General features: G+C 39.2%; 1 protein-coding gene across 2 annotated transcripts in view; it reads left to right on the top strand.

Annotated features, from left to right (window-relative positions):
* The window catches only part of LOC114655979 (F-box only protein 6-like), a 1212211-nt gene that overhangs the window by 5746 nt on the left and 1191940 nt on the right, over window positions 1-14525 (top strand). For both annotated transcript variants that reach the window (XR_007935694.1, XM_028807329.2), the window contains exons 2-5: window positions 3460-3549; window positions 9390-9516; window positions 12237-12332; window positions 12624-12762. Coding sequence is in view for 1 of the 2 variants with exons in the window: in XM_028807329.2 (XP_028663162.2) it covers window positions 3501-3549; window positions 9390-9516; window positions 12237-12332; window positions 12624-12762 (411 nt within the window). In the remaining variant the exon portion in view is untranslated. The remainder of the gene's footprint in view (window positions 1-3459; window positions 3550-9389; window positions 9517-12236; window positions 12333-12623; window positions 12763-14525) is intronic.

Below are 14525 nucleotides of genomic sequence, written 5' to 3'. Positions count from 1 at the left end.
TCCTTAGGGACAAGCTGACAGAGATGGGATTAGATTCATACCTAGTGGCATGGATCGTGGACTATCTTAAAGACAGACCTCAGTATGTGCGTCTTGGGAACTGCACGTCTGACATTGTGGTCAGCAACACAGGAGCGCCACAAGGGACTGTACTTTCTCCGGTCCTGTTCAGCCTATATACATCGGACTTCCAATACAACTCGGAGTCCTGCCATGTGCAAAAGTTCGCTGATGACACTGCTATCGTGGGCTGTATCAGGAATGGGCTGGAGGAGGAGTATAGGGACCTAATCAATGACTTTGTTAAATGGTCCGACTCAAACCACCTACACCTGAACACCAGCAAAACCAAGGAGCTGGTGGTGGATTTTAGGAGGCCCAGACCCCTCATAGACCCAGTGATCATCAAAGGTGACTGTGTGCAGATGGTGCAGACCTATAAATATCTGGGAGTGCAGCTGGATGATAAATTAGACTGGACTGCCAATACTGATGCGCTGTGCAAGAAAGGACAAAGCCGGTTATACTTCCTTAGAAGGCTGGCTTCCTTCAACATCTGCAATAAGATGCTGCAGATGTTCTATCAAACAGTTGTGGCGAGCGCCCTCTTCTACGCAGTGGTGTGCTGGGGAGGCAGCATTAAGAGGAAAGACGCCTCACGCCTGGACAAACTGGTGAGGAAGGCAGGCTCTATTGTTGGCATGGAGCTGGACAGTTTAACATCTGTGGCAGAGCGAAGGGCGCTCAGCAGGCTCCTATCAATTATGGAGAATCCACTGCATCCACTAAATAATGTCATCTCCAGACAGAAGAGCAGCTTCAGCGACAGACTGCTGTCACTGTCCTGCTCCACAGACAGATTGAGGAGATCGTTCCTCCCCCAAACTATGCGACTCTTTAATTCCACCAGGGGGGGTAAACGTTAATATTTAACATTATACATAGTTATTGTCTGTTTTTTTTCACCTGTATTATTATCATTCTTTAATTTAATATTATTTATTGTATCAGTATGCTGCTGCTGAAGAATGTGAATTTCCCATCGGGATTAATAAAGTATCTATCTATCTATCTATCTATCTATCTATCTATCTATCTATCTATCTATCTATCTATCTATCTATCTATCTATCTATCTATCTATCTATCTATCTATCTATCTATCTATCTATCTATCTATATAATGGCCTTAGTAGGTTGAAATAATGGGTGCATGTGTAAACTGAATAGCAACTTTCCTAGAGCGATAGAACTTTATTTGTTCCCCGGGGGAAATTTGGCTTTATAAATAATAATAATAGTACATTTTATCTGTATAGCACCTATCTCATGCTCAATCCGCTAAGCTGTTTAAAGAAATGAATAGATAAATAGATATACATATGCAGACAAACCAGAATGACTACTAAGGAAGACAATCTAAAAGAAAGAAGACCTGTGACTTGGTTGTCCCAGTCTGAATAAGGCATTATGCAGATGTATTGCCTTTGGTATAAAGGAGCCCCAGTAGTGTTTCTTGACATATGTCTGCTGAATTATTTATTGGCTAAAAGTCCTCAGTGTTAGTGTGTCACAGAAAGGATGTACTGCATTGTTCATTTTTAATTCTCTCCTTTGCTTCTACTCTCCGGGGGTCCAGAGTGTATCCAATAACTGAGTCTGCCCTTTTAATTAGGTTGTTGATACGGTGTGCCTCTCTTGAAATGATGTTAGCCCAGCACACCACAGTGTAGAAAACCACATTGGCTATCACAGAGTTGTAGAAAATGTAAAGGATGTCACCACCCCCATTAAAGGAATGCACTCTCCTAAGGAAAGAGAGCCTGCTTTGCCCCTTCTTATATACATAGTTCCTCTATGTTCAGAGACCAGCCCAGCGTGTCAATATTGACCTAACATAGAAACTCTGTAATCTGGCGAAAGTCAATAACTAGTTCCTTGGTTTTACTGATGTTTAGTTGCAGATAATTCTCCACTTCATACCTAAACTCTGTCTCATCCCCCTTATCAATTACATGTTATTATAATTACAATTATAAGTGCAGAATGATCTGAGAATTTTTGCAAATGACATGACCTGGTGTTATATTTTCAGTCAAAAGTGTACAGAGTGAAGAAAAAAAGAGAAGTAATAAAACATACAACCAGGATTTTATATAAACATGCCAACTAGGGAATCCATTCCCGGGAATTCGGGAATCCTGGGCTCACGAGGAATGACACAGTGCATGGGCATCTCACATGTGAACGGTTTTAAAATGAGCGACACTTATTTGTAATAAAACTACTGCAATATGTTGACACCATAAAAGACTAACCTTAACTACAAGCAGTTCATGCTGTTATACAAGTACATGCATCTAGTTAGTTGCGGTAATAAGAGCATAGAAAGCACAACGTGACGAGCGTACGGTCGTCCAGGCGAGAGCGCACCTTCGTGCAGAGTACGCCACCCGCTGAGAAAGCACGCTCTGCCTCCACTGAAGTAGACTGCACAGTCATCAGATGCTGATACACTTGTTCTAAACAATGCCCGCGCTTGCTGTTGCTCTGAAACACCGCCATTTCAGCTTTTACTGATGCATCCAGTTTCTTGTCATCATTCTGTGATGGCAAGTTTCTTAGCACAGATAATACGGATGCAATAGATTGACGCATTGCACTTTCAAGTTGCTGTTCAAAGCTGTCAACAGCACAGACGTCAATGAACTCTGCCCAGTCCCGGCATTCGTGAGTTGCATAGTACAGACTCCTCCCAGTCCACTGTGCTCAGTCAGCCGGGAGACTGACTGCTGCTGGTCTGTTGTTGGCTGAATTAATTGGCAACACACTACACCGTGGGCCAAAAAACTGTGCCACTTAATTATTTTCAACTATAACTCTGTTAAGGGGCGGCACGGTGGCGCAGTGGGTAGCGCTGCTGCCTCGCAGTTGGGAGATCTGGGGACCTGGGTTCGCTTCCTGGGTCCTCCCTGCGTGGAGTTTGCATGTTCTCCCCGTGTCTGCGTGGGTTTCCTCCGGGTGCTCCGGTTTCCTCCCACAGTCCAAAGACATGCAGGTTAGGTGGATTGGCGTTTCTAAATTGGCCCTAGTGTGTGCTTGGTGTGTGGGTGTGTTTGTGTGTGTTCTGTGGTGGGTTGGCACCCTGCCCAGGATTGGTTCCCTGCCTTGTGCCCTGTGTTGGCTGGGATTGGCTCCAGCAGACCCCCGTGACCCTGTGTTTGGATTCAGCGGGTTGGACAATGGATGGATGGATGGATAACTCTGTTATTTCTTGATCGATTTTTACACTTTTACATGCTATATATGCGAGCTTGGCTGTTCTCGTTTTCCCGGGATTTACAGCAGATTCATTCCCGGGTAATCAGGAGCCCGGGAATGGATTCCCTAGTGCCAACATTTTATTTCAGGAAATACTTTGATGTTATACTGAAGGCTTTTTTTTTTTTAACTTTTCAGCACAGTTTTCTGGCACATCAATTGTTGACCTTTCTAAAACTATGGATTCAGGATACCAGAGAAACCTGGTGAAGAACCCATGTGGGAACGGTGAGTCACAAAGCACTGTAGAGGTTTTTTTTTTTTTTTTTTACATACGAGGGATGTTCAAAAAGTTTACGCACTTTTTTTTCACTCTCTATTTATTAAGAATTTCAAAAAACAAACAAAAGCACTTTTCTACATAGTCTCCTTCGTCACTACGTAGTTACCTTAGTTTGCGATGCAGTTTTCTCAGTGTCTTTCCAACTTTTTAATGCCCAATTACTAATCCTGCTGCCTTCACCATCTCCAACGAAAATATAAAAGTTTGAAAACTTTTTGAATGTCCCTCATAATATCATAGGAACAAAGCCAGGGTTGGTGTCATTACCAGTTGACAAGTGAGGACAATTACGTGAACAAAGGAGGACAGTGCTGATAATGTTTCCCATGAAAAGAAATGAGGGAAAAAAAAGACTTCTTACTGTATTCAAATTTAGGAAGTCCAGGCAGATACCTTGTTGTTGTTTTTAAAGAACTGAACCTGAATTCAGAAGGTTGCTGGTTCAGTTCCATCCTCAGACTCGCCCTGTGACCTTGACAAAGTAACATATTGCACCTGAAAAAAAAATTATGAAAAAATGTCATAAATAGTGGTCTTGTAAATTACCTTGAATAACAGGCATTAATAATAATATCCTGAGTTTAAGTGGATTTGGGCAATTAATCAGCAGATGGAAAATGTATTTATATTACATAACTATTCTTTAATCTTTTAGCATTTATTGAATTATGGGGATTCTTATAGCACTTTACAAAACAGTACACTCGCAATGGTTTTCATCTCCTCCAAATATGAGTTCTTCTACATGTTTGAGAGTGGAACAATGTACACTGTGTCAGATTGTTGATATGCAGTAAATATCAAAGAAGGTAGAACACAGCAATAAGGAGCCCTTTTTTGACTGAATACATTTTGAAAGATTATCTGATTTGTTTTTACTGTATAGGAATGTTTCAAAAGATGTTGTTAAATAAAATGCAGTATATAGACTGGCATTCACATTATAGAAAGTGAGCAACTAATGAACTGGTAAGTGAAGCTGGGTTGTATTGGCAGCTAAAGAAACAATTTAGAAATCATGTAAGTACAAAGTTACTCGAGAAAGTAATCGCAATTAAAGATAACCATTAGTGTGGTTTCTACAATATTGTTTCCATGGCATGCAATTCATTTTTACAGTGTTTTGGAAGGACTTGTTGGTGTCATCATAACACCCTTAAATGAAAGTTCAAAGTTCATGTGAAACAAATGTTACTGGCTTATTGCTCTCAGAGACTGCTTGGCTTGAAAGGAGGTGTAATTATTGACTGTTTCTGGGTATCAGGTGCAGTACCACAGCTCGGAGACCAGTGATGAGGAAAACTGTAAGAAAGGTATCAGGAACATTTAAGTGAGCATGAATGACACAAAAAATCGGATACCAAACTCATTTGGTGTTTGTTGTGATGTGAAATTTTGCATACAACCTGATAAATATTTTGTATGTCTTTATTTGTAACTTAGGCAAAACAATGTAATATTAGTGTTACATTAGTGAGAAGCATTCCCCCACCCCCGAGCCCCTTATGAATGGTTGTCTTTGAATTTTACGATAGGGTTGGGGGGCAAGTGCCTCAAAACAGTTTAGCAAGTGTTTCTCTGCTAAAGTATCTCCCTCAACCCCCACGGGAAAGCCAGGCTGCCTATCTGCCAAGCTTTACCTTAACATATGGTTTTGGGGGAGGTGTGAAGGTGTTCTATTCTCCCATTGGTCTGAAGTATGGCTGTTTGGAACTGGCTTGTATCAGAAGCCTTTAAGTACCACAACGCCATATTGGCTCTAGGGGTTGGATAGAAAACCTATAAATTTGCCTGCTTTAACCAACTCTCTCTCTCTTAACTGATGAATGACCATCTCACACCATGAACTGAAAAGGACAACACAATGAAGAGCACAGCTCAGCAGCCATATTGAGACAGGCATGCGGCCTGTTCTGAAGAAAGCTGACCACAAATGATGCCTTAACTAGAGACATTTTTAAGTAACTAACCGGTCTGTGTGCCACCTGAACTACACATTACCATTTATCAGGCTGAATGGTTGCTAATATTCAAATGTACTTTGCATATTGTTTATGAATATTATCAATAATACATTATTTTATGTGTAACTTAACTCCTGCTTGTCTTGCTAAACCTAATTGCCTGAGGTTATACATGGGAAGGTGGTGAGAAGATATATGATACAGTACCTTATAAACAGTGGTAACTCTGGGAGATTTGAGGCATTCTGACAAAGGCTACATATTAATGCAAAAGGGGAAAGTAGAGTAAAATATTACTCTACCAAGACAAAACAGAAATCTTCTATGAATAATCTGTAACTGTGAAAAATGATAGTTTTGGTTTTTGGAAAACACAAATACTGGGCTCGGGGGATGTTGGAATGGAGCAAAACAATTCCTAGAATCACTCAATAGCACAGGAGTAAGGTGTAGTTATCGGCTGTGCTGCAAGGTATCACATGCCTGTGGCAATGTGCGGATTTGTTCAAGTGCTTATTTGTGACGTTCTACAATCATGTGTATGACATTGTCTTTTTTTTTTTCCTTCAAACAAAAAGCACATTGTGCCATACTGAACATCAAGATGATAATTACCTCATTTTTCAACATTGACAGATTTGTTAATAAAGGGTTTATTTCTTGTGGTGCATTTTGCACCATGACAGAACACCTGCACACACTACATTGTCAGTGAAAGAGTTTTGACCAAAAAAATGTGTTCATTGCTTGGTGTCTTCCAGAATTAACCAGATCTCGCTAACCTTACCTCGTCTATTTGTTCCTAATATTAAAATTGAGACTGAAGGAAATATCATTTGTTTACCATGGAAGAAATCCAGGAAAGAAATCACAGGAGGCTCTAGACAGGGTAACAAAAGATGAGTACTGGAATTGTTTCCAGAAATTAAAGAAATGTTGGGACAAGTGTATTGTATCTCAAGAGAGTATTTTAACAGTGATTTTTTTGATTACTGTTCTTTTGCACTGGTGATTATTGAACAGGTGTCTTGTATAAATATCCATCCATCCATTATCCAACCCACTATATTCTAACTACAGGTTCATGGGGTTCTGCTGGAGCCAATCCTAGCCAACACAGGGTGCAAGGCAGGAAACAAACCCCGGGCAGGGTGCCAGCCCACCGCAGGGCACCCACACACACACGCACACACTAGGGACAATTTAAGATCGCCAATGCACCTAACCTGCATGTCTTTGGACTGTGGGAGGAAACTGGAGCGCCCAGAGGAAACCCATGCAGACACGGGGAGAACATGCAAACTCCACGCAGAGAGGAGCCGGGAAGCGAACCCAGGTCTCCTAACTGCGAGGCAGCAGCTAAATAAATATCTTTTATTTAAATCCGGAATCATGTTGGGCATTACTGTGTTTGAGGTTTGGGGTTTTGTGGTGTCCCCCAGTGGTTATACTAGCTTATCTTCTCTTTTCATTATTAGTCTTATTGTTCACGTTTTGTAGCACCTTTCCATTGCTGTTAAGTCATTTTTGTGGTCTTAGTTGTTTTTAAGGGGGGGGGGGTTGTTTATGTAAATTTTATTTCGTGATATGGATTGGAAATGGGTTGGATTGTATGTATTTACTGTTTGGGATGGGATTTTATCACAGTGGTAATACCCTTTGTTATTTAAAACTTTTTAACTGTTTATTGTTATTGGTTAAAAATTAAATTCAACCACAAAAAAAGAATTGTTTATAAAAGAACTTAAGAAGTTTGTTGTGATATTCCATTATGATTCAATGCCATAATAATGCCAGATAATGTATCTCCATTTCAGCATTGGCAATCTCTATTGTAGAACCTTATGTAGCATTTTCTTCAAGCATTTCCTTTCCACTCTTATTTTTGTGCATTGAAATCATCAGTTTAAAATTTTGAATAAAAACAATTAGGGTTTCGGTGAGGAGTTACTGGTTCATGTCTGCTGGAAATGTGGCACCCCTCTAGTATTATAACCTTGTGATCTCATTCATACATTTATAGATATGTTTCAGATAAGTATTGAGATTTTTTTTTTTTTGTGTCTCAATGGATCATTTTATTTTGTTTAATACTCTTGTTGCTCATTCTCTCTAAAGCTCATTTAACACTGTTACAAAAAGAATGTTGTTCTTGTTATTGTTATTATTACTATAAATTTACTTGAAAACTTTTATTCAAGGCAATGTACCAGGTCAGTATTTGGTATCAGTCTTTTATGATTTTTTTTCCTTATGGTTGGTTTATCCTGCTGTACTTTTTTTTTTTTTTTTGGTAACCCTAAAGAATCATGGTCAGACACCCAGGAATTCCTCACCAGTTACATCGATAGAAAGTATGCAAGGAATATTTCTTGAGCAATTGTATTGGGTCCATGGTAAATAAAGAGCAGTATACTATCACTATAGATACTATAGATATTATTATAGTGCAATTGATATTTATTTATAGTACTGAAAATGTCACAAAGTACTATACATAAGAAATTCAAAGACTGTGGAACAAAATTAAAAGCAGGAGATTCCACAGAAGTATGACGCTGCATTTTACTGTTCCTAAACACAGTGCACAGATTAGGTTCAGTCAGACAAGCGCTTATCTCTCTGCTGATTTATTATTCCAGGAATGAATACCTCCCTTAATTTGTGAAAAATAAATATAGTGAAGAGCATGTACAGTATCTGGTAGCTGAGTCATGGCAACTGGACTTCTTTCTTGTTAGGTAGATACGTTTCACTGCTCATCTAAGCAGCTTCTTCGGTCTGAGGAATGTTGTTACAGACCACAAATTTATCCTCCAGGTTAGTTTCACTTCACACCTGCCCTGAATAGGCTCATTATGTAAAACAAAGGAAGGGGAAGGTGTGAGTAGACGTAATAGTCACACCTTTTAACAGCCTCTCCTACCCCCATAGACTAGGTTGTTAAGAATGGTCCACCTGGTGGAGCTGTGAATTGGGCCTGATAATTTCACCTGGATGACTGAGAACCTTAAAGTTGGTGTGGGAATATGAAGGGACAGCAAGAAAAGTTGCAGACTACAGGAGGCATAACCTGTTTTCAATTTATCATGCTGCCCTTTCATCCATCCCCAGGAAAATCATTCCTAATTCACACCTCCACCAGGTGGACCACTGTTAACGACCCACTCTATGGGGCTGGAGGGGCTGTTAAAGGGTGCGACTGTTACATCTACCCACACCTTCCCCTCCCTTTGTTTTACTCAACAAACCTATTCAGGGCAGGTGTGAAGAGAAACTAACATGGAGGATAAATTTGTGGTCTCTAACAACATTGCTCAGACCGAAGAAGCTGCTTGGATGAGCAGTGAAACGTATCTACCTAACAAGAAAGAAGTCCAGTTGCCATGACTCCACTACCAGATAATTTCACCTGGATGACTGAGAATCTTCACAGTGAAGAGCATGGTTCCTGGCTACATCTAGTGGTAACTGGACTAAGTCATTTCCTTCTTGGCTTGACTTAGCTTATCAAAGTAAGGTAAACTGAAAGAATGTTAAACTTGGTTGTGAACTACGGAAATTCTATAGAAATACAAATGAGAATAAACAAGAGAATAGAATACATCAGTAGTGTGTCTTAGGGCCAAGAAGGAAAGAAGAAACATGACTGATGGAAATTTGAAAACCTTAGTGCTTATAGGATCTTGATGAGCCTGTTGCATTCACTACTTATTTGTACTGTGTAATAATTACTTCAACATGTAGGATATCAGTGGTAACTGTGACTAACTACATCTCTTTCTTTCACTCCCACCCCCTTCTTTTTTACTGTTTAACAGATCAATTTAATCATTGGGAAATTATTAAAAATGGAGGCAGTATGTGGCGTGTTGAGGAAATGCCTGGAGACTGTGGACATGACTTTCCTGATAGCTCAGTTCTAACATACTTTGTGACATCTTTTGAGTAAGTACTATGGACCAGAAAAATCATGCACATTGTAAATAGTTGTTACTCAGCCTAACATCATTTCATGCTTGTATATGAAGGTAATGAGTTGATTTGAATTTTCTGTCTGTTTGTATGATTGCAGTTAACCAGTCAGTTGTGGGCACATCCAAAACAGGATGATTATTTGACACCATGTTCATGCATCCATTCATCTGTCTGTGAAACACACATTTATTTTGTAGTGAGCACGTGCTTAGTGAGAAACAATAAAAGTTACTTGTAGCAGTTTTGTAAATCCACACAGTGTGTTGCTAATGTTACATGGTGACAATGTGAAAATAAATAACAGAGAAGAAGAAGAATTACACAGTTTGCTATTTTTAATTTTGTATAATGTCCTCACTTACAATTAGCTGAAGAAAACACTGGAGACATAACAAGACTCTCTGTTTACGTCAGGAGAAGTGAAATACGCAATTGTCTTTTTTGTTTTTCAAGCTACCTTTGGGTTTAGCATATCAGTTTGGTATAGTAACCGGTTGAACAGGAGGAACGACTGGCTGTTGAATGAGCAGGATTTCCTGTCTATATTATAACTTTAATTCTGTTTTAAAAAAGCTAATTGAATTAAACTGTCCACTTTTTTTTTTTTTTTTTTTTTTATTAACACTCTTCTTTGATGCCTCTTACCTCACCCTCTTGTACGTCTTAATTTCTTTTAAAATTCTCTGGGTATAAGATGGTTTTAGGTGTTGACTTATTTTTTTATTTATAATTTAGTGCAATACATATAACCATTCTGAAACCTGCTTAATCCAAACCAGAGTCATATGGGAACAGGGCCAAACCTAGCATTTAGGTGTAAGGAGGTAACCATCTCTGAATTAGTCCAGTCTATCACCGAGCTCCCTCACATACAAATGCACATCTGCATTCAGATGAACAGATTGTAGAATTGACAATCAGCCTGACTAGAGCTGTCACAAGTAATCAAGCTACTTTACTAACCTGATTTTTAAAATCGTCAATAAAATTTTACCTCCTCAAGTGAAATGGGCAATATAGTGGAAGACAAACACATTTATGATGATTTTAGAAAGAGGTGGCAGAATGTTTAATAAGCCAATTTCCCTGCTGTCATTAAACTTTTTTGTTGTAACGTATGCAACATTAGTCCACTGTATGTAAGCCGCAATCCTCAAAACTTTATAACTGTGGACGTTCAGCTTTGTTGAGGTTCGGAAGACAGAAAAGGGCATTAAATGACTTTCTTTGGAAACTTGAATTTCTGTAAACCTTTTGTGTGTGATTTGAGGGAAGCCTTTATATTAGAGTCATTGCAGACTTTGGCAAGTCAGGATGTGACCAATACGGAAACTGTGTATGTCCTGATTAAAAATATTTCAAAGTGTAGATTTTTTTCCCAAACACTGGGCATGCATGTTTGTAAAAAAAAAAAAATTTAAATCACAATTACATCCTGATGTATTGATTCTTTTTCACTGCTGGCTACAATCTGTCCAGTTGCTGCCATGTTTATTTGTCCATCAATTCCTACATGCATCTAACAAATCCTTCCACCTATCCATCTGTCTGTCAGTCCATCCTGCTATCCATTTCTTTATCCATCCGGTCCTCTTCACTCATCTATTGTTCATTCAACCAATATTTATCCATTCATCAATCTAGTCACCTCCCAATTATCTCCTTTTGTTCATCCAAATTTGGATCATCCCATACATTTCTTGTGAATTTGTCATAAATATTTGTTGTTTTTGTCAGTCGCTATGTCATGGTGGGATTATAATGTAAGATTTGCTTGAGCACCTTCCCTTTTACCCTGACAGCTTGAATTGCCACGTGAATTACAGATGATCTGCAGTGTTTATGGGATTTGTTCATTCTGGCCACTACCTTTAACCCGCGTCCATAACTTATGTTCACAACTCGGTTCTTCTAAATGCTGAAATGTTTCTTCAAATGTATGGTTGTACACATGTATTCCTTTGATTTAAAATAATAATAAAAAAATATCAATAATTATAGTTGATAAACTGCAAACAGATGTGAGCTATGTAGCATTTTTATTGTCCTGTATTTTTTATGTGATTTTTGAGAAAAAAAAAAAATATAATTTTGCTGAAAGTTTTATTTTCATTCCTCAAAATTGGGTCAGACTGTTCCTGGCCTGAATGACTTCTGCCACATCTTTAGCAATGTCTGATCATTGTTTGAATAGATGACTTCTAGAAGGTTATGGTCATTAACATCCTTCTGTTTGGAAGTCCATTCAGCAAGTAAAATCATTTGAAAATATGACTTTCATTTGCCTCAAACTCACCTAATTCAATTTTGGTAACGTTTTCACCAACTCAAAGGGTATTGTGACCACCAGGAGATGCTCCAGCTCCCCAAAACTCGACATAAACACTTGGACATGTGTAAAATGAGAGAGGGAATTTTTATTGTGGGAAACTCGTCTTAGGCAAGCGTTTCCCATCACAGCCACAAGTACAGTTAAGCACTAGAACAACACAGCTACACTTTGCCCTCTTCTTCTCTCTCTCTCTCTCTCTCTCTGGTCCTGGTCACTGCCTCTTCCACTCCTCCATGCAAGTTTCGTCCTCCTTTCTCCCGACTCCTGTTCCTTTTATGTAACACCCAGCCGTCTCTCACAGTATAAAAAATACTGATGTCTTTTTTTTTTTTTTTTTTTATAATTTCTTTGTTCCTAGTATTTGCTTAAAAGAACAGACCATTGACCTTGTCTCTGAGGGCTACACCGAGGAGATTCTGGACTCCGTGCAGCCCAAAATTGAAGTCCAAGACTGGTAAGATTTAAATTGATGTGACAGTTAAATTCTGCTGTTAGAAAGATAAAGTATTGCTCAAATAGTGAAAAGCCCTTGGACAAAAGAGATTGTTGTAGTAATTGCTGAACATATTCCATTAAATTGAAATCTGAGAATGCTGCATGAACGGTGTCTACTCCTCTGCAGTGAAATCAATAACATTTATACTTAATTGCCAAGTTCTTTTTGTATTGCGGAGGAGTCGCACTCTGTCATGATATACATGACTTCCACCTAGTGAAAATTTAACTTTCCACTTATGCATCTCAGGTTTTCAGGACGGAAAGACTGCGGCTGCAACTATGAATTACATGTTAGTCTACTGAATGGAAATCTAGAGCCTGTTAATGAGTTTAAAGCCGAGCCTGTGAACCTTGATCCAGATAATTCAGACTGCTCTTGGAGGAAGGTAAGAGAGTAAACTTTGCTAAGTTAATATTGTTGATGCCTGGGTTCTTGAACTAGAACTCTTACATTTTTTTGAGATACAGTAATCCCTCGCTACTTCGCGGTTCACTTTTCGCGGATTCACGACTTCGCGGGTTTTTAAATACAAGTGATTGCCCGCCTATCGCGGAAGTTATGTTCCAGACCCATCAGCAACAGGAGAAAATCCGCGATATAGAAAGACCATATAAATAAACATTTTTATAGTTTAAGCCTTAAAATACCCATCCCACATGCTTCAAACACATGTAAACTTATAAAACACACTTTAACACATATCCTTAGCCCGACATCCACATATCATGAGTAACATCTCACTATTATAAAACATTTTAACTTCACGCAAGACAAGACAGTGAGACAGGAAAATAGGTGATGTACAGGCTTTTAAATTATTGACACGCAGAGCGACAAGCAGCACAAAGCCAGCACAAAGTCCACTTCTCCTTAGCGTTCATTCAGCTCCCCACCCCCTTGACAATGCGAAGTGGCAGGAGCGTGCGCCTCCGGGGAGGGGGGGTTTGAGCGAACGTGAGTTCAGCAGTCACACACACACACTCCTCCTCCTCCTTCTGAACGCGCAGAGCGACAAGCAGGCATTTTGGCAGAAGCAGCACAAAGTCCATTTCTGCTCTTCTGAGAGTTCAGCTGCCCCCCTTCACAAAGCGAGTGCAGACACATCTACGTCTGATCGCTGCGTGCAGTGTTGGTCTGAAGTGTTTAAGAGCATAGGAAGTGTTTATAAGAGTGTGGGAAAGGTTAACAAGAGAGTGAGAAAGGTTTATAAGAGTGTGGGAAGGGTTTATAAAGCCTTAAAATATGTATAAATAATAAAATAAATATAGGTATCTACTTCGCGGATTTTCACCTATCGCGGGGGGCTCTGGAACGTAACCCCCGCGATAGATGAGGGATTACTGTATTGGAAGCAGCATTGCATGGGTGTAATTTTGTAAGGGGAACATGTCCTCCATGAGTGTAAAAAGAAAGTACACAAATATTATAAAGGCTGTCCATGCATTTTTGAAAAATCCATTATTTGCTCACCCCATATCGGATATGGCATTGTACTTTGGTTAGGGAAATAAAAACATGCCCACCAAAACTGTGGCCAAGAAACAATGAAAGGTAGTTTAGTCATAGTCAATAAGAATCCTGATGCACCACACAAAGACTGCAAAAGGAACATCCTTAAATAATGGCCACTATACACCTGTTATGGACTAGGAATCCCAAGGCCTACAAGTCCCAAGACATGCAAGTGCCAAAAATGCTCAGTAGAGGGGTATATACCACCAAACCCTGGCTAAATAAACGGACAAACAGAAATCTTTATAAAAACAGGTTTTATTTTTCACAAAATGTTCTGCCACAAAATGAAGTTGTGTACAGCACAGGAAGTAAAGGAATTATCCTGAAATGGAGGCAATCCCATACAAAGTCCCAATATACAATCCAATGGCTAACGTCAAAAATAGAGCAAATGTTCAAAATCCAGAAAATCACAAAAGTAAAAGGCACAACAAAACACAAGAACTAGATAAGGCGGAGGGTAGTCCTTGGCAGTGATTGGCAGGTGGCCCTGACCCTTGGGATCACACACAAAACACCTTGGACATAACACCGCTTAAACACAAAATCAAAATTAAACAATGCACATAATCAACAAAAGAAACATTAACATAAATAAATGTCACAAAAATTAATAAAAAAGCATGAAACAAG

Source organism: Erpetoichthys calabaricus, chromosome 8, assembly GCF_900747795.2.
Source record: "Erpetoichthys calabaricus chromosome 8, fErpCal1.3, whole genome shotgun sequence".
NCBI classification, from domain to species: Eukaryota; Metazoa; Chordata; class Cladistia; order Polypteriformes; family Polypteridae; genus Erpetoichthys; species Erpetoichthys calabaricus.
This window is presented reverse-complemented; position numbering and strand designations above follow the sequence as displayed.